The following is a 22,161-nucleotide window of genomic DNA, read 5'->3' on the forward strand; positions in this document are numbered from 1 at the left end:
AACAATCATTGCAATTGTGTATTTTTTCCCACAGTGTTTGTTTATATCCTTTGTTTATTGATATTGAACAAAACTATTGCAATGTGTATCGTTAATGGACAATTGCCATGCCCTGTTTATATCCAAGATCTTGACTGCAATGTTTTGGTCCAATGATCTGTGTAAAAGATGTAGAAAGAACATCCGACATGAACTGAAACATAATAAACTACTCTATCATATTAATCACAATACATCTTTCTTCTGTGCTGTTCATTATACTTCACTGTTAAAGGCACTGTGCAAACAAAATTTGAGATATAACAAATAAAGTTGCTTTGCAAGTTTAACTGCAGATTTATTAAATAAAATTGTTTTTGATTAACATTAACAGTTTTATTTGACACATATTTCAATATGCACCATCATTTTAGTCTGGTACTTAGTACCACATCTTACACTATGGTTTATGGGTTTTTATTGCCTTGTTATAAATTGACCTGAGTCAAAGCTTTTTATCTATATTATTTCCATTGTTAACGTCTTAGGAGAGGTGCTGTATTTTACTTTTATTTCATTTTAATCCTGTTTGGTTTGGTTGTTGTATGTCCTTGGTGTGTTGTTTGCTCTATGTGCTGTTCTGCAGCTGTCGATACACTTTTGCCCAAGGCATATTTCCCTGTACGAGTACTGTGCTGTATATTTGCTTTAATAAATGCCCAATATTAACTAATTTCAACAACCTTCAAGCTCATACAAAACACTGTTTAACTATGTTAAATCGATCATTATTAATATCAACACATTTTCAATTTTTAGACAATATTTTGGCCATATTGCCCATATGTTTACCCTCTTTCACCCAAAAAAGGGAATCGCATCAATTTAAACTCGTGTAAAATGTCACATATTTAACTTCATGTTTTGTCTGTGAACCTTATAGTGTACATTATATTATTGACGTTGCACAGTTTGTTTATTTATACACGCCCATCCTGGCTGTCAGGTCAGCTACATACGTGACCCATTCAGCGATTTGCTGGACACGATATCATTTAATTCCGTTATGTGTGAGGTGACAAATGACAATGGGTGGATTTTATTATCAGCACAGTCTGTTTACATCCATCAGCCAAGTCGTAACTCACCATTTAACTAATATTGCATTATGATGGCGGCACCAGTATGCTAGCCAAATGGATACATCACGACAAAACACAACCGCACTTGTTCGAGTAAAAACTTGTTCCAACCACACACAGCTGTTGCTGCTGCTCCTCAGCAGCTGGACAGCCTCGCTCCCTGCTCGCCACAGTGCCGCCAACACAGGACCAGAGTCAAATCTGGCCAACATTATCGCGACTTAGCCGCGAAGCTAACTGTAGCAAGAGGGAGCTAGTTAGCCACAACGCTGCTAACGACGAATTACGAATAAATACATGTTTGTTTCGCGAAGGAACGCACATCCACTAGCACCACAACGACATCGCAACTGTTTCCCTCGCGGACACCAATTTAGACTGAAAGCCAATAAGAAGCGGCACCGAAATGTTATTAATATCATTCCGCCTCAATCACTCCCTCGCCGTACAAAGCAAAGCCCACCCGCAATACTATATCCGGGGACTATATACACTATATTGAAGTGTTGTTATAGACGCTGCGGAGATGTTTACCCGAACAATATGCAGTTATTTGGATAGCACATAATCTATATTTTTTATTCGTTGCATTTTGGTACTTGTTACCTGTTTCGTCGCTGCTTTTAACTCTCAGTTTGCGAGGCCGGCCCCGCGGCATAGTTCCAGTACTCAGGGTGGGTGTGCTGTGAACGATTGCTTTTCAAAATGGCGACTCGGTCATCATCTGCAGACAGTATCGGTGCCGTGAAGACGCACAGATGCCCGGACGGTGGAGGGAGACATCTACCGTTTGGTTCATTAGACATGCATTTACAGGTATTTAAATTAAACAAGATTAACATTTTTAATCTTTGTTTTTTATATATATTTACTTTATGGAGGAAAAAAAATAAATTAAGTTAGAAGACGTCATACTTTTTGAGTTTTTTGTTCGGGGGGCGGGTCATAATTGATTGCAGCCCTGATTAACAGCAAACCAACGGCGATAAACGTCACTTTAACATGAATTACTGAAATTATACAGCCCTACACATTACCACTCTGCCCCGAGCAAAGCTTTATTAAACTACATAATTCATAAAGGCCACTTAAACCCAAAAAATATGTATTTAAAAAAAAACGAATTTCCAGAGATAAATTATTCCATCATCAGACAATGGATCTGATCCCCACGACAACAGAGGTTGGGATTGGGAAAACATTTTTTTTTACAAAAAGTACAAGTCAAAGTCACTTACTTCAAAGAAAATAAAGAAAAACTGGTCAACTTTAATCCAACTCTAACTCGAATGTAAATTTAAAAAACAGCAGCATCATAACATAACATCTTAACGAAAGCAAACATTTAAAAAGAAAATACATTATAATTAAATTAACAAATAGCCAGCTATCCACAAAGAAATCTATTTTTAGATATAAAAAATGGTAATTAAGATGCATAATATTATTGCATAAGAAAAGTAAACTGTGTTTTTTTCCCTTCCAGAAGAAGGTAAGTTCATTGCTATAAATTCTACGACACTTCTATTGTCATAAATGCTGAGTGAGAGAAAATATAACAAAGTATATGAACCTTGTCGATGACACTTAAAGTACCTGTGGTGATGTTACTGGGATGAAATATGGTACTAAAAATAAAGTAGTGTTTGGTGCAGTGACCATAAACTCATTCTTGACACAGACTAAGTACTGCATGAGTGTCAGACATAAAGCCATCATAAAAGGTGATATGTTAGTTTTGAACTCACAACCATTGAGTGCCTTGCACAACATACACAATGTGTGAGGCACGTAGTAAAACATCTTTACTGTCACCAGCAGAGGGAGGCATTGAGTTATGAATGGCTTACTCATGGGCCTGTCATTCCAGAGATGGACATGGGATTGGTCCTGTTTAGGAGAGTGATGCTGGTGGTGGTCAAAATAAATTTCACACACACCTCATCTGGATTCCAAGGCATGTGAATGTAGAACACTGAGCAGCAGGGTTTTATATCAAAATAAATAATTAAAGAAAACACAGTGCTAATTTATTTGAATTTGATTATCAAAAAACAACAAATCCCACTGGGTCTGTGCCAGAAAGTCAGGGTATTTGCGTTAGTGTTTATCTCATTATAACATTTACTGCACAATCAAAAGTAGCCTGATACAGGAACAGAAGGTAATGGATAATTTTATTTTATGACACTACCTTGCCTGAGCCCACTGTACTCTAGGATGTCATGTTTTTTTCAGATGAGCCATAGTATAATGTATATCAAGTATACTGTACTGAAACCTATATGTGGACACCTAGTCCAACTATTGTCAGTTTACACATAATCTGCATTGGAAAATAATTTTCCATTCCACATATGTCCAAAATTTATACTGCTGGTATTTTTGTTTGGCGAGCTAGGAGAAAATTGACATAACATAATTCCATTCAGAGTGCACAGGCAGATAGTATATGCTAAACATAGCACATATATGTGCCCTATAGTTGCAGCCTGTAAAGAGTGCGTGGCGTTAACAGAAGTGAATTGTGGATGCAGAATAAAATGTGCCTTTGCCTGGTTTGTACACAGATTACTTTGTGTGAATGCATAAATAAGATTCAACCAAACTAAGAAATGTTTCATTAAAGTCAAAAACAATGTGTATATTCTGCCATTTCCATAAATGATGTTATATATATATTTGTCTCTGACTTCCTCAGCAACATATTTGCATGAACCAGTCCCACAGGTGGGAAGGACATTGGACTTTTTGCTGTATTTTTTTTCTTTGTTTCCTATAAATGGAGGTCAGTCCCTTGACTTTTAGTGAATACGAGACCAACCAAGTGCATGTTCATTGTGTGAGAACATCTGTTCCTGCCAGGCCTCCAGTTACTCTGCCTCTCCCCTCGCGTCTGCACAGGCCACTGATCTCACCACAGAAAACAAAAGACTGGACATCACTCTGACCTTGTGGGATTGTCCACACCCCTCTTTTTCCTCCCGCTCCTTCCTTTTTCATTCATATTATTTATTTATTTATTTTTGCACCATGGGCCTGCTCCATTTCCTCACAACACAGTCAAGGCGGGGGATGATCAATCATTAAAATTGTCAAGGGCTCTGGGAGAGAGAGATTGTCAGGAAGCCCACCTCTCTAGGAGACATGCTAAAGTCATGTTGTGAAAAACATGGGAGATGGGGGGGGGAGAGTAGAGGGGAAAGCTGCAGTTGCTGTGTCCTATACCCAGCCTTGTCATTCATGCTAACAAGCTTCAACAATAACAGTTGTTGGCTTTTTTTTTTCCTCAGACATGAGTCAGGTGTGGTGCATGTGCAGGTTAAAAAGATTTATTCCCAACAATAAAAAAATAAAAAAAACCTTCAAATTCAATGTAATCACGTTTGGACTACACAGAGAACAGAAATTGAAGCTGGTTTCAACTTGTATATATTTTTTCCCCCTTTTTTTCAAACCAGGACATTGTTGTCTGCAGATTCACCACCACCTCACTCAGAGGCAGACAAAGACCAAGTCAGGCTCCCATCTCAAACAAAGGAAGAATTCAGGCCCAATATTCTCCATATGTAGCATGCGGGCCGGGCAGTAAATTTCTGGATGGTGGGTGGAGAGACAAGTGACAGGTCTTACAATGACCCTTGGAATGACCTTGTTCAGTAACATTTCACATCCTGCCAGTGCTTCTTCTCCCAGGTGTGGCAGCGTCTCCCCCCCCAGCCCCCCCATGCTGTCAGGGAGCACCGTCCCGATCCATGAAACCAATCATTCTTCGGCTTCACAGAAACAGCATCTGACAGCCGTGGTCACCATGGGCATCCTCCCCTGTGACCATCCTCAACGGGGGACCAGGGAGGTAAGGCCATGCTCAGCAACACACTCTGGACTGCCGTCTCTCTGCTTCAGGATTTGTTTTTTTTATGTTGTATAGCAGTAACTGAAAACGTAGATAAACCCATGCAACAGAATAAAATAATATAATATTAATATTAATGAACCCATGCAGCAAAATGAATATGTAACACCTCACAGTCAGTGAATGGAAGAATTCATAGGAAATATAATGAGACGATGCCGTCACCATGCAGCTTGTATGTACAGAAATGAATCAAATACTATATTAATGTCTCAATATACTGAAATGTGCTGTGATATTTTTAACACACATAAAGGCTGGAATAGAGTCAAATACAGATGCTGTTTGATGTGTCAGAGCAGGTGTGATAACCTGTAGACTGCACTTCATCCTCCCCTTTGTTGCCCACTGTTTTGTCTCTATACCTACCTTTGTCTTTTTTGCCTTGTGCAACCCACTGTCAGCGTGCTTTGCAGAGGGATGTGTGCAGATAAGGGAACACTTTCTGCATATCTACCATTTAGCCTCCCCCCTGGGTGTGTGAGAGAGAGAGAGAGAAAAAAAAGAGGGAGAAATCTTTGCACAAACAAAACAGCACAGCCGGTGAATCATTAGGTGCATGCATTAATACAAACTAAATCTGAGCTGCTCTAAAATAAAGCCCGACTCACGGCCAGCTGTGCTTGAAAGGTGAAATAACATTGCAGGAGTGTTTTGTAATCAATAATGCATGGCTGTCCATCTTCGTAAAAGAGAAAGCCCCTCCAAACACACCAGAGGCATCAGACATTCTTCATTTCATGCTGAAGGTCAGCAGAGCAGCATGGACATCCCTGCAGTACATAATACAAGGAAGTAAACACACACTACTTTTTTACATTTGCTTCCATACGGCTTGTAGATTTGTGTCTATACTGTGTGGAAGGGACAGTATTTAATGCACGACAATTTATTGACCTCCGCCAAGGATGTCTATGTTTTCGCCAGAGTTTGTTTGTTTGTCTGTTAGCAACATAACTTGAAAAGTCACAGATGGATTTGGATGACATTTTCAGGAAATGTCCGCAATGGGACCAGGAATTTTGATTACATTTTGGGCGTGATCCGCACATGTTAACACTGGTTACAACACTCGCTGTCTGACCCAGGCGCGCCCAGCAGGGTGTATTTTGTAGGCACTGAGCTGCCTTGGCGGAGGTCTGCGCTCTCAGAGTGCTTTTCTAGATTTAAGTAAGTGCTGATAAAAATCCTTTATATCAGAGCTAATCCTAAACTGTAGGTCAACGAGCAAGAAGTAAAGAAGTTTAGGAAACACCATGGTGACAAGAAGGAAAGAAAGAGAACCAAGTCTTCAGTTTTTCAGTTCATAAACAATGACTAAAATATGCAAATGGGATGTTGGCATAAACAAAATAATAATAATAATGATAATAAAAGCTAATAACAAACTTTAATACACCATGTAACACAAAATAAGTACAGTGGAAATCTCAGTTAACACCACTCTTTTCAACAAATTAACATAAGAATATTCAATGGGATCAGATCAACACTATTTTGCAATGTTAAAGGAAGTGGAGGAAAAAAAAAAAAAATCTGATTTGCACACAAAATAAATTGGGTTCTTCCTTTGGCCATTTCCAACCCATCCACAGAAGAGAAAGACAGCAATAGGTTCAGTGGTTTTTGAGTATTCCCCCTAAAAGCTAACAGCGAAAACAAAACCACTTTAGAGGTATAGTAATAACTGCACCACGGTGTAAAAAAAAAAACCCAAAACATGTTTAACAAACATTGTCATCTATTATTCCTGACTAATATTGGTACTGCTGTAGATACAAGGTGTGTACTCTGAGTGTATTTAATTTCCTATTTCAAAACACAAAACAACAAATAAGTATTATATCAATACATCATACAATTAATTTGTGAGCTCTATTGTCTTTGAAAGAACTTTATTATCCACACTGAGCGTATCGCAGACGAAAGCTGAGAAGTTGCAAGTCAAAACCAACGTGTGGTTATTACAGTCATTTCCCACGCGCTGTTGCAGGAAGCGGGCAAATCAGCGTCTTTGTCACCGGAGAGGAGAGAGTTGGAAAAACACATTTTAAATATGTTTTATACTGAAATTCAAAATCAACCAAAATCTGGTGTTCGTGTACAAGTGTTTTTACTAAATAAATATTTTTGTTTTTCTTCATTTTAAATTGTTGGCCCTTAGAACACAGAGCATTTGGGCTGCTTTTCTTATTTTTAAAATAAGCAAAGTCCAGACGGACATTTTGAGGCTTTGGTGTTATAGGGTTAATTATGACATTACCTTATTTTGATGGTTATTTTACCTGTTCCTGTGACCTCTTCCTCACGTCCCTCGTAGATTGTTATCACTGCCCATCTGTTCAGTCCACATTACTGTTAAATATTAATCTCTCAACTTCCTCGCTGCACTATGACAGTGTGCTCATCACCTGCTCGAGAGCCATCGTCTGTATTGATTTCCCCCCTGGCTTCAGCACATCTGGATGTTAAATTATTCTGGCCTCAGCCAGCACAGCCTCGGCCGCTATAAATACAAGCATGCATACGCGCTCTCTTAATGCACACACTCAACACACTCATTCTTAATGCGCACAGTGACACAGTGCACACTCATCTGTGACTTGCCTGAATGCAGGGCACCTATAGACACACAAGCACAAACAAGAACCCCATCCCCCCATGCATCAAATTTGTAGCCGTTATTTGCTTACACGGATGCACAACAATCACACTCGTGCACACCTGTGCGCGCACACTTGCAGCTTGCAGGCACCCACCTTCTGAGGCTGCAGAAGCTGAGAGTGCTGAGCCATTGCTTATATATATGTGCACTGAGGATGACACACACACACACAGATAATCAGCTTCCTTCCACATGAAGCTGTGGCCCCATGACAGCTCACATCAATTAGACACCATTAAAGGCTAGTCCCAGAACAGCCATGGAGACGTCCTAATGTCTTCTCTCTCTCTCTCTCTCCCCCCCCTCCTCCGCGTGGTGCTAACAAAATCCATCTCTTCCCCTCTACCCAAACCTAATTACAGGTACAGATGCACTGTGTGAGATGAAAAGCTACGGAGACGCTTTGATGGATGGCAGGCCCTGTGCAAAACAGAGCAAACGTGTAATTAACATGACAATAGGGACAAGGCAGGGGGATCATACAAAGACACAAGTGTGGTGGTGGTTGGGTGCAGAGGTGTGCGTATAATCATGTGTGCACATTTGAACGGACAGAGTGCGCAAATGAATGACGAGCTGAAAACTTTGATGTGTTTTACCATGTGTGTGTGTGTGTGTGTGCTACTAACAGACCTCTGCTGTCCTGCAGGGAGTGACCAGGCACTTAATGGAGGTGCCGAAGCCTTGTGCAGAGATAAATGATTTATCCTTCGACAAAGTACACCTCATTAATATTTCATCACAGCATATTTATGGGGGAATCATGAAGATGTGATCGCCGTATCTGTTTGAATTGTTACGTGTGTGTGTGTGTGTGACAAAGAGCCTCCTAAAACGTTACTGTATGTAGATCAGAGCACGATTCTCGCGTCAGTTTTTGTGAACCGATTTCAAAAAGGTGACTCAATTTAAACATGAATAATTTAAATGTCCCGTAACGGCAGCGATCACGTAAGAACGTTTTTTTCTTATAGCCCATGAGAATAAAAAGCAATGAGTGGATATGGGTTATTTTTGAACGATAGCGACAATTTCCTAGCAGCAAGTTTGGCGGCTTAAGCTGTTACAGCAAACTCTGAGTCATATTCACCGCGTTAGTGAAGCTATAGACAACTAAGATCATGAAGGAATAGTTACTGCATGACACAGAAACAGAACTTTCCATTTACAATCTTTTCCTTTTTAGTTCTCAACACAAACATTTTCTGTAAACACAGGCATTGCGTCCAAACTCTTAACACTGTAGTACATATGCCAGTACATGGTTTCGCTGACACAGAAATGCAATAAAAACGGAAGTGCAGACACGGAACGAGCCCATAAAGCAGGGGTCGGCAAGTAAGTTTGGCCTCGGGCCAATTTTTTTTGTCCAAACATCCTCTCTTCATCAGGCAAAACCTGATTTTTTCTTTCTTGTAATGTTAACTATTGAAGTGTCTACCCAAAAACAGTATAATTTTCAGAAATGCATCATTTAAAAAAGCAACTAAAATTTGGCACAAGCTCGTGTCTTAGAACGTCTTCAGTCAGAGACAAAAGCCCACATTTGTGAGCTGCCTGCAGCTAACAATAGTGGCCTGGTGATGATGTGGAGGTCGTCTTCAAACACCAACTTGTTACAAAGACTCCTCTCACTTATAAAATGTAAAAAAAAAAAACAATGCTCTTAAGCTATACTTCCCTCTTTCTGTATTGTTAATCCTTTTTGTGAATCATGCTAATAGTTTTTTTTATAGACATTTACTCTCTGAACTTGACTATCCATTACAACAACAGTGTTTTTCCACTACTAAAGTAAAATGTCACTTACCGGTAATTGTTAATTTTAGCGACAAAATTTCTTCTTTTTTTTTTCCTTTTTCAGGTCATGTTTTATTTCAGAACAAAGTCTATAAATGTTGTATTAAAAGTTTTTGTGAAATGATTTAAATAAAACACTGATTCTGATGGGCCAGTTTTGTCCCACGGGGGCGCAAGTTGCTGACCACTGCCATAAAGTATGTGCCCTGTGTACAAACTTAAAAAAACAAAATAAAAGAATAAGTATACAATACATTACAATGTGTATGTGGACCTAAAGTAAAAGAAAGTTATCATAAATCGACCAAACAATCTCCAAACACAAGAAGAAGAAAATGACAAAGATAGAGAGAGAGGTGGGACTATAATATCATCATTTTCATATACTTATTTTCCCCAATGAGTATATTTACACATGGGTAAAAAGCCTAAACGATCCGAAACTTTTGCAGATTCTCCTAAACTCCTCATCATGTGTACGTGCCCTATAAGACGCTGTCACACAAAGTTATTTACTTCAACACTGCTGAGCAAACAAGAGCAAAGATGTCAGTGTACCATGGGAGACACAAAACTGAAGGCTCCAACACACACACAACCCACCCCCATGTAGTTCTTCAGCATGTTGTATGTGACAACAGACAGAATCTTGTCTCTGTGTCTGTAATGACTGTCTGCTCTGTAGACAGACAGTCATGTACGCAGACGCTGATGACAGCCGGGGGCATTGTTCTCAAAGTGGCTGGTTACATATTTTTAATCATATAATTAGGTTTTTTAAGGGGAAGTGGTGAGACACAGAAGCGCTGTCGATGCAAGACCTCTCGTCCTCTCGTCCTGCCAGGCAAACAAAGTTTGTTTAGGGAGGACAGTGGAGGAGAAACGACGCAGATCCTCATGGAAGTGAAAATCCCAGCAAAAAATATATATTTAATAACCTTAAAGGTCTCATATTATATCCTATTTCTCCAGGTTTAACTAGTTCCCTGGTGTCCTAATGAACATGTCTGTGACATGCTTTGGTCAAAATATATGGACAGCAGTTCAATCACCCTGCCAAAACAGCCCTGTTCAGAACGCTCTGTTTAGTAGTATCTCTTTAGGTCCACCTTAAAGGTCCACCTAAAAAACAAAAGGGACAGGATATGACATCAGCCACAGAGGCCACTGGGAGCTAACAGCAGTTAGCATTTGGAAAAGTGATCATTTGCAGGCTCGAGCAGGCACATTGCCATTGTCATATATAACATGTATCCACTGGACAGATAAATCCTCGGAGGCTGGAAGTTTGTGTAGAACTCTGTGCTGCACTGTGGAGCCAAGGATAGAACTGTTCGTGGACTTCCGGTTTTCGGAAGCCGTTGCCCTCGCCAGCACTCTCGTGTGTTTTATGGACAAAGCGGAGCTCCACGAGAAAACAACTCCAGGAATTTAGCGTCTTGTGACGTCCCAGTGAGCGCAGAAGTCAACATCGCGTTTTATCTCCTGTACTTAGACTGAGGAGGACCACAAAAACATGAGTGAGTCATCTTTTTTCACACGTTCTTGACTGCCTCCGGAGTCCCAAATATTATTATATTAAATAAGTATTAGAATCATTAACAAGTTGATTTTGCATAATATGGGACAAATTAAACAAATTAAAAAAATACAAACTACTTGAGAATGATACCTTTTCAGACTTAATTGTCCCTCTTTTGGGCCGAACTGCTGAATCTTGAACAGAACCAGACCGGACAATGCTTTACATAGTCACCTGTGCTTTTTTTATTTCTTTTAAGTTATATTATCTATATTTATTTTTTCCCTGAAATGGGGTGGAGTTGATGTATAAGGCTGCATAAAATGGGAAACAAAATAAAACAAGTTCCTTATGACTATACAGTGCATACTTGACGTGCAGTAACTCTGTCGATGCATGATGTCTTTAGGCGAGCTTATAAAGAGAATAACCATCAGTGTTGACAGGAATTACACGGATTAAAGTTTGGCTTGTTTTCCTTTGCAGTGCAACAGGATGATTTCTTTATTCACTGCAGACAAACGAGAGACATATTATTTAAAAAAAAACACTTTTTATTATGTATTTTTTATTTACCACTTCGGTGTAGAGACAGTCACTTTAATGTTGGATCTTTTTTTCTGGTTAGCGACCCCTTTCTGACCCTTTGAGAATTTCACTGCAGGGTTATGTCCAGACTATTAAAAACAACAGTGTAGATATATACCCCCCCCCCGCCCCCTCTGTGTCCTTCTGTTGTCATGCTGCAGCACAGTGTGTTCCACTCAGAGTCCACATATTGCAAAACGCCGCTGTATAAATGCATTGCTCATCCAAATCCGTCCAGAAAGTGCCGTTTGCCCTCCTGCTTGATGGCCCGTCACATGATTGAAATACACAGTAATTCCCTGTCAATAGCACAAACGTTCCTGTGGGATTAGTGTTGTGGACAAGACGCCTTTGTTTTGGACTTGGGTCTTACATTCTTTGTGCTCTCAAATCATTTCACAGCTACAAAACTCCTCTCTGTTGAGCCACGAGAAAATGCTGAATGTAATCTGCCCAATCGCACTGACCTGCCTCCATTAGTTTAAACATATCTCATTATGCTCTTAGAATCCAAAAAAAATAAATAAACCAGAAGGGGAACAAAGATAAGACTAATATTCGTCACAAAACCGCCTTTTCATTACAGTAAATATTTCGACTACTTATTCAAGCTGAAAACAATTAGGCGACAATAACCACACATCTCTAGCCAAGCTGTGTGTGCCTAGTTAGTACAATACAGTTGTGTATCAGGGAGAGAAAAGGGTGTGTGAATAAGAGACTTGCAAATGCTTTCAAGAGGGACGCTCTGAAACTTCCAATGCACATTTGTCATGCTTTTAAGTGATTTACAAATGAGAGGCGTGCAGGCTTTGTGAGGGAGAGAGAGAGAGGAGTGTTTGAGCGAGGAGCTTTGTGTGTCCCTGCCTGCGCGCACACACACACACACGCACAGCGTATATACATGGAGCTAGAAATTGTGTCTGTGCATCATCAGCGGCCATTAAAACCAGGAGATCCACCAGAGCCCAGCGTGCACTATGTTGACGAAGAGGATCAACGTTGTTTTTTTATTCACCGGTCGTCACAGAAACAGTTAAAATGATAAAGTCGTGTAATAAAGTCATAAAAGTTTTGTTTTTTTGACACGTGAGCGGTAATACAAGTGAAATAACTGCGTTCATTTGTTCATTTATGTCCACTTTTCCTCACTCGACAACTCACCCACTCATTCCCATGGGCACACAGAAACACACACACACACACACACACACACACACACACACACACACACACACACACACACACACACACACACACACACACACACACACACACACACACACACACACACATCCTCTCACTTTCTCATACACGCAAACAAACACCACTGCCACACAATTATAGCGTATACAAGGCGGAGACATTATCTCATGACTGTTGACTCCGTGACTCTGCTTCAGTGTGCAGGGTTGGCCTTGTTTTAGACGGACAGACCTTGAACAAAGATGAGAGTGAAGAGAAAGAAGACAGAGGGAGGAGGGAACCATCTAAAAAAGCCACCCATCCCCCCCCCTCGCGGCAAAAAAAGAAGAAAAAAAAAAAAGAAGCATGCCTTGCCATGATTTCCTCCCTCACCTTCCTATATGAGGCTGCTTTGCTTTTTCAACTTTTACTTTCTGTATTCACGTTAAATAAAATCACCGGGTGATTTCACAGTTATTCTTCTTGGCAACAAAATGGCAGCTTTAGGCAACAGGTCTCCGTGTGACGATGAATCCTCCGGTGTGTCGTTTAATATTTGATATGATGTTGTTTCAGCGTGATACACACAGGACACTCACTATGTCCTCAGTTATTTTGGCACAAGGCCATAAACTCACACATTTCATCCTCTTTTTCTCTTCTTCTTTTTTTTTTTACAAACACGGCTTCTGTGTTGGATCTATTGTTAATGGCTGGGGCAAATTGTGGCTGTGTGTGGGTGATCCAGATTGGGGGGTGGGTAGGGTGTTAGCCCAGCAAACACACACACACACACACACACACACACAGTCATCAGTTCTGTGAAGTCAAACATGGTATAGTTCTAATTACAACGTGGGCTTGAGCGCTCGGGACAACACAAACAGCAGCTATCTGTGGAATCAGTCAAACACACAACACAAGCCTTGGATGTAATTAGCGAGATCAAGGTAAATGGAGGGTTTTGTGTGTGTGTGTGTGTGTGTGGACAGACAGACAAACAATGTTTGGCTTGTCCAATATGGAAAATCCCACTTGTCTGTCCTTATCATGCGGTGATTAAAGCAGATGTTTCTTTCATAAATGTCAGTCATGTAAATAAGTAATCAGTTAAGTTCAGTCGTCAACAGTTGATATTATTATTAACTGTTCAGGGCGGGGGGGTGGCTACATGTGCGAAGTGCGTATGGTGGGGAGTGAAGGAGAGTGAGGTGAGTGATGTACTGTGGCTTTATTTCAGATTGGGGAAACTCATATCAATGTGTTTTGCAATTTAGCGATTGTTATCTAACACATAATGTGCTGCCTTATAATAGATTCTCCATCGAGACTCCTGCGTCTCTGCTTGTGTGTAAAAGCAAATGCTGTGTGTGTGTGTGTGTGACTTACTTTTCGTTGAAGTCTAGGTGAGACAAACAGAGATGCTGTACAAAACCATCCGCTTTAGACAAACTAGGGTGGGGGGGGTGAGGGTTTTCTCATTATTAAAATAAGATTTCTGATTGTTTCAGCTTCTTAAATGTGAATATTTTCTGGTTTCTTTGCCCCAGATAACAAAAAAAAAAAATAATTCAAACTGAATCATTTTGGTTTGTGGGCAAAACAAGACATTTGAGAACATCATCATTTCCAGGTTTGAAAAACACTGATCGACATTTTTCGACATTTTCTGACTCAGTCCTAAGACAAAACATATCACTTCAGCACTATGGGGCCGTCACATGATCAAGTAAAGGTTCATCGTGACTACCAGGCCAACATGGGAGACAAAAGAGTATCACGCACTTCCTTGAGTTTCAGGTTACAGTGGCTGGAAGCGAATGTGCAGCAGTGTGTGACAATGATGTCAAACACGTAGAGGAAGAGATTCAGTTGTGCTCAACATCTGCCAGAAATGGTCAAGCTGAAAAAAAAAACCAGTGTTGCAAAAAAAAAAAGTGTGAGTGTGAGCTTTAATGCAAATTGAAAAACACTTCACAGGCCAATAAAAAAGTTTGTTTCATTTTTGCATTGCAATGTGTCAAAATCAAAATAGTGGTTACACTGGTGGCTTTATTGTGTTACAGTAAAATAAACCCATTGTTCCCTTATGGGCCTATGTTTTTGTTTTTTTTTCAATCACCACTTCCTCTTTAGTGACAATGCTCTGTCTCTTTATTGGTAGTGTTTAGTTCTATTCCACATAAGTTTGTGAGTGGAACTCAGCAATGTGTGAAAATGACTACAACTGTAAGGTTATGATTGAGATACTTCCAGTTAAAGAAACGTAATTAATGGAAATGATTGTCTCATTGATTCTCAATGTTGTCTATTATACAAAAATGTCAGTGTCACAGAATCACAAAAAAAATTACAAAAAATAAATGTTCTTCACTTTCAGTTTGAAATAAATGTGACTAAAATTTACTGAAAGAGTAAAAAAAAAATGGTCCAAATGATATTGCTGTTTCAATCTGTAACACTCACATACACTTTGGGGAAAATGTTTTTTTATAGGTTGTCACAAAAATACAGTACATAAAGTACCGCATGATGTAAAGAGGGAAATCTAGAACAGCAACAAGTGACAGATGCTGCGTTTCTGTCTACTTGACAAAATGGCCTATTTTCAGCCACTTCCCTGACATGTTTTTAAGTTGCAGTTAAGCAGGTGCTGAAGCCGAGACTGCACCAAAGACCTGCAATCAACTGAGAATGACCTAAAAGAGAACAAGACATGACACTTTGTCAAATCTAGACTTAAATAAAGTCTCCTCAGCTATTTAAGTTGATCCCACACACTAATGTTTAGAGAGGACATATTATGCAAAATCAACTTTTTAATCATTAAATCCTTATTTAGGCCTCATCAGTCAGCAAAGTGTGAAAAAAGTTGACTCACTTATTGTGGTCCTTCTCAGTCCAAGTACAGGAGATAAAACACGCGATGTTGAATTCCGCACTAATTGTCACAATGCGCTAAATTCCCGGAATTGTTGTCCAGCAGAGCTCCGCTTTGTCCATAAAACACGCGAGAGTGCTGGCAACGGCATCGAAACCGGAAGTCCGCAAAGTCCACGAAAAAAGTTCTATTCTTGGCTCCACTGTGCAGCACAGAGTCCTACACAAACTTCCAGCCTCTGTCTGTAAAGAGATACTACTAAACCGAGCGTTCTGAACAGGGCTGTTTTGGCAGGGTGATTGAACTGCTGTGGTGCTCCATCCTTATGGTATTTTGACCAAAACATGTCACAGACATGTTCATTAGGACACCATGGAACTAGGTTAACTTGGAGAAATAGGGTATAATATGTCCCCTTTGTCTAAATTAGTGATGTTTGACTGTCCTAAAAGCAGAAAGTTTAGAGCAAACAGTGAAACATTTAGCTGTCTCGTTATGGGATCTCACAAACATTTCTACAGCGGGGCCTTTACAGCTGGTTGGAGAGCTGGCTAAATTGGAGTAATAGAGCCTCATGCCAGAGAATAATGCAAGTTTAATCCTTAAGGGCAAGAAGCTACAGAGATAGCCAAACAAAAGATAATCAATATCATATGGTGTGTCGCCTGGAGTCTAGACCAGCCTTTCACTCGCGTACTCACCACACGCCTCTGAGCGCTTTTCTACCCCCAGATTCAATGTCAGACACAATGTCAAACAGGCAACAAGTCTGGGGCAACGTGTTAATTACAACATCATTACAGGGATAAACATGGTGGTGATATGACGGCTCTTATGAAAACTGTATAGACTGTGGGATTTATGTGAAATCCCAGCACACACTGTGCAAAGACATTAGTCTGCAAAACAAGTTAAAGATAAAATATATAAAAAAGTGTACAAGAGTGACCTTTAGCATTTTAAATGGTTACTGCAATCCCACTTGAAAACATTCCCCGAGTGTGTTCTTATGGCGTGTTTCCACGGTTCCATGGAACGGTTCAGCTCGGTTCAGGACAGTACTTTTTTTTTTTTTCCATTAGGAATAGTAACAAAAAAACTGGCCCCAACCGTTTCATTTTCCAATACCCTTCCCTTGGGATACCAGAGTAATGGTATAGTATGGGTAGAGTGAGCCCCTCAACAGTCAGCTGATTGGGTGACAGAAAAGCACACACTGAGCAGGAAAAAGAAAGAGCTGCTGGATGTCCTCCTTTGTTGTTTGTTGCGTTGTGTTCAATGTCGTTGTTAAACAAACGTCTAGCAACGGTTTGGTTAATTTCCACGTGTCAGCAACAGACAAAGGAATGGGTGTCTCCTTGAGAGCAGCAACCAGCTAATTATGATGAGAAGAGGCAAAAATAACATACCATATGAAACACTATATACATCAAATATCCAGTGTACGTAAGGGAGAGACAGAACATCCTTCCTGAATCTATATTTAAAGGTGTCAGACCCTTGTTTTGCCTCTCCTCTGGTCAAGACGTTTTAGAGAGGGGTACCAAGGCTTTTTAGGTCCAGTATCGTTCAGCTTTTGAAAAGGCTCGGAGCTATCCGCTCTCTGCTCGCTCTTCTAGCATCACATGTCTTGAACTGCCGTGTAATTGGGTGGGTGGTGGTGGGTAGCACAACAAACCAAAACAAAAATGAATATTCATTTTGTAAATATACTGGCTGCACAATTGTTATCAGTGAAGCCAGTATTTCATATGTATCTCTGGGTGGTAGTGACATATCATAGCTAGTTCACATCTTAATAGTATAGATTGCTAACATATATATATATATCACCTTTAATGGTTTGTTTTACCAAAAGAGAAAAGTGAAAGTCACACAGTGAGATGTCAGTTAAAAAAAAAGGATGTGATGAATAAGTGCCATTGGACACCGTGTGCATGAGTACACACAGCACAAGGTACGGCATAACAGTGGTGGCTTCAGATTGCAGTCAAATACACACACAGGCATACAAGGTAACAAGCTACAAAACAAACATATGTATGTACATCTTTTTTTCTTTTAAACCTGAGGACAGATACAGATACAGAGGTGCCTCGTGTGAAAGCGAAGATGGAACAACAGCTCCTTGTCTGACTTCCTGTTTGCCTTGTGTAAGTCAGACATGGGATTCTGGTGTGAGCTCTGCAACACACACACAGAGTGACATAAGATTTGATGATGAAATTCCATGCTGTAATACTCTCTGCGTACGCATCCCTGGTGGCTGTTTTGTCTCGGTGTTTTCTCCAACGGCACCCTGCACTCTGAACCACGCGTGGCTGCCTTTTGCATGTGTGCACATGTGTATGTAACGGAGTTGTGGGGCAGGGAAAGTAGTTTTGCTGCAGGGAGCGTGGAGCTGCATTGTAATGGTGTGTGATCGGCTGCCCCCCTGCAAATCAGACTGTCCACTTTTCTCTTATTTAGTTCCAACAACACTTGCATGAGCTGATGCAGTGAATGTGTGGCCGCACTTGCTACCACATGTGTGTGTTGTAGAGTGATAATTCTGCTGAGAGGCAGGCAAATAGAAGTGGAGAGTGAAGGAGGAGGAGGAGGAGGAGGAGGAGGAGGAGAACTGAAGACACTGTCAGCGCTGCAGTATGATCCTGTATCTATCAGGCTGCCTGCAGTCGCCGTTGCTCAAAATACAATGATACACACAAACACGCACGCACACACACAGGAAATGGCCTCAATCACTGTAGCGCACAGTCCACAGTTTCTCATTCCAGATGGGATTATGATGTTATTATTGCACGATTACACCACATAACTATATTAGTAACAGAGCACAACCTGGGACTTATCTATCAGTCACCTTCCCTTATACAATGGGTGGACTTTTCAACAACCACTCCTTCACTGCTTTAGATGCAGACATACACTGTGCACACCCAGGACTAACAACTGCAGGAGTCGGCCATTTACCTTGATCTTTCTGTGCTGCTGCTGCTGCTGCTGGAGATGTATCTACTGTAAGCACTATATATAATGATGTCTGTGCTGAGGTGTATCACCATCTTTATGTCGATCTAATGACACGACACAATTTCAGCAGGTGGATGTTGCAGCCTGGGCTGAGAAGCACCAACATTGCTAAAATAGCAATGAGTAATCACCACCCTTTACTTCCCCTCCCCACCCTATGGAATTTGATAAGACAGAAGGTAGAAGGTGGTAGAAAGAGGACAAGAGGAAGAGAGAGAGAGAGAGAGACAATGAAAATGAGAGAGATTACAGTTTCCTATTGAGTCAACGCGAAAGGAGTAGGGAGCAGACGTGGTGAAGCTCAATAACCTTCTGATTTGAAAAAAACCACACACAGTCATTCTGGCAACCGTTGTCACAGACTGAATCATCGCCTGTGAGACAAACAGAGAACTGCACCTTTAGTGGAGCTTCCATTGTTTTTACACCATCTACTGTAAATGAGTGGATTTGAGTGGAAATGAGACGTCTTCACACGGGGCACATTTGACCCGAGCGTCAGTTCACCCACGGCGTGGCAGCCGAGGTGTTATTTACCTTATTCAAAAGCGGTAATGTGATACCCCTTAAATATTTCAAGCTGCATCGTGAGATGTGGGCTTCCTCCTGCTGCTCTGAGGTACAGTATGTGCTCAGGGCTGACAACAAAAGCCCACACCCACCACCACCACCACCCACCCACCCACTCTTTCTCCCTCCACCCATCACTCCCTGAGGTATCTCCTTGAGGGTTCTCCTTCCACTCCTTTGCCAGCTGACAATTAGCATGCGGTCGCTAATGCACTACAAGCTAATTGAGCACAAGGGGGCTGGAGGTGTCAGTCACTGGAGAGGGCTTGTAATAGCAGTGTTCCTGCACTTAAACGCTGCTGCTGCTGCTGCTGCCATTTTAAAAGAAAGGAAAGGGGAAGGTAAAGTAAGATTTTGAGGCAAAGTGGGTCACAACATGGAGCAAAGGGTAACAGCCATTTCACTCGTGTTTGGGCACAAGCGACAGCTGTCCATGTCATCGTGTTTATTTATTTTACACGCAATTTCGACCTGTAGTCGGGCAACACAAGCACTCGCAGTGAAGTAAATCAGTGCCGTGCACATCACTGTGTTGATACGTTCAGTTATTGCTATTATAAGAGCTGCCCTGAGGTGTGCGTTTGTCTCTGCCACACACACACACACACACAGACACATAAGCCGCTGTGCATGCAATGGTGTTGCAAATGCAAGCCTGCATTATTGACTGCATGTGTGCACTGCCGGTACACTAGATCACGGAGGATTTTTTAAGCCCCCCCCCCCACCACCACCTCTCTTATTTTAAAGGTTAAGGTTCGCCGTTTGCAAAATGCTGAGTGGGAAAGCTGCGGGGCGAAAGGTGTTTGACAAATGAAGAAGATTCTCTGCTGTACTGTTCCAGAGTGAAAAAGAGAAGGCGATATACAGAGGGGGAGAGAGCGTGGAGGAGGGAGGAAGGGGGGGGGGGCACCTTGGTGTGTGTGTTTGGCCTGACGTTGGCTTGGAAAGCAGGAATGGAGAGAGAAAAGAGAGAGAGAGGAGTCTGTTTTAAAGATGCCTGTCTTATAACAGGAAGTATCTGAACAGTGACTCACTGACACTAATCACAGAGACAAAAGGAGAGAGAGAGCGCAGGGAGGCTTGTGTGTGTGTGTGTGTGTGTGTGTGTGTGTGTGTGTGTGTGTGTGTGTGTGTGTGTGTGTGTGTGTGTGTGAGCCACTGACATTTGTTTAAATTCATGGTAATAGTGACTGTCAATACTCATGATGCTTGGGTGTGTGTGCACAAAGCATGGAATTGTGCATTTCACTTGTGTCGTATGCTAAACATATGTCTCAGTGCGTGTGTGTGTGTGTGTGCGTCAGGAAGCCCATACACATGCATGCATTTGGGTGTGCAGGGTGTGTATTATGTGTGTGAGTGGGTCATATTTCAGGAATGCAGCACTGCATATTAGATCCATGTCTATGCGCTGAAGGGGCTATCAGTGTGTTTTTATGTGTGTGTGTGTGTGTGTGTCATGTGTACAGCTGAGACGCTCATATTTCATCAAGGACATAACGACTTACTTGAACGTCCCGATGCCCGATGTGTATGTCCCTCTGTGTGTGTGTGTGTGCACGTCCGCATACATATGGATGAGGTTCTTATATTTGAGGAAGCGGTAATGAATTGAATTGCTTATGTGATAGATGACGGTCAGTGGTCCGTAGGTGCTTCGGTGTGTGTCAGGAAACCCCGTATAGAGCGGCATATACAAAGCACTGAGCCTGGCATTACGTTTCGGAAAAAAAGATATCCGTGTGTCTTAAGTCGCCGGTTCATCAGCGAGTAAGCGACAACATGGTTCCTGCCTGACCTCTACACTTCTGCGTACAATAGAAGGCTGGAGTGCATTTCAACTGCGTCACTTGTGGTTATGTTGCGGCAATGTGCCGTGGAATAACAATATGCACACCTTTTGGTGGTAATACATGGAATGTGTGGTGATAGCGACTCATCGCGTGGGGTTTCACAAAAGACACAGATGTGCACATGCGTGAAACTTCCCCACACCTTTTCAGAGTGTTTACCCCTTCAGTCTGACAGTTTCTTAGGTGTGTCAAAAGAACTAATTAATCAACTAAAATTGGTGTGTGTGTGTGTGTGTGTGTGTGTTTGAGCAGTGACAGTGGGCAGTTGGTGTGAAATTTGGCTTGTCATCTCCAAGACTAGGCTGCGTGTCTCAAACAGGACTGAGAACCTGCTTTACTGAAAATAAAGAAGCCAGGACAGACAGACAGACAAATAGATCCTTACAACTCTTTAAATATAAAAATGATAGAATAATATAAGAGGTGAAATGTGAATATACCTGTTAACAAGACTTAATAATAAATTAATTATATATTTGAATAAAGTGTAAAAGTTGGGGAAAAAAGTAGTAAAAATGTACAGCTATACAGAGAATAAGGAATTAATTGTGGAGTGGAACTGAATAAACAAATTAACAACAATGAATATGTAGATTGTGTCATTGTGCAGTCTGTGGAAAGCAGTAAATAAATGATTAAAGTATAACTGAATAAACCAACCAACAATAATTAATTTGGAAGACTTTTTAAAATCACTTTTCATTGATGCGATTGTCTATGAAAATGATATAAAATATGCTGATTATGTACATATTACAGGTGTACAGTTCAAAGTTATGAAAGTTACATGTTAATTTTGTTTATTTTAAAAGGAAGGACACCTATTATTATAGGTGATAATAATATGCTGGGAGAACAGAATCAAAAAAATAAGGAAGTGGTGTCGATTGTTAAATATTTTACAAGGAAACAGCTCACGGTTGTAGAGACCATTATCTGTGGAATTATTAGTATTATTTCCTTAGGAACAGCTGTGTGGGTGTTGCAACAGGGTGGACTCCTCAGCTGTCAATACATGACGCTC

General features: G+C 40.9%; 1 protein-coding gene across 1 annotated transcript in view; it reads right to left on the reverse strand.

The window, feature by feature from the left end:
- znf236 (zinc finger protein 236) overlaps window positions 1–1,779 on the reverse strand; it is a gene marked incomplete at its 5' end in the record, with an annotated part of 41,961 nt that extends 40,182 nt beyond the window's left edge. The window contains one exon of the mRNA XM_083898041.1: window positions 1,728–1,779. Within this exon, the coding sequence (XP_083754167.1) occupies window positions 1,728–1,779 (52 nt within the window). The remainder of the gene's footprint in view (window positions 1–1,727) is intronic.
- Window positions 1,780–22,161: the final 20,382 nt, after the last annotated feature.

Source organism: Microchirus variegatus, assembly GCF_963457635.1.
Source record: "Microchirus variegatus genome assembly, chromosome: 1".
Taxonomy (NCBI): domain Eukaryota; kingdom Metazoa; phylum Chordata; class Actinopteri; order Pleuronectiformes; family Soleidae; genus Microchirus; species Microchirus variegatus.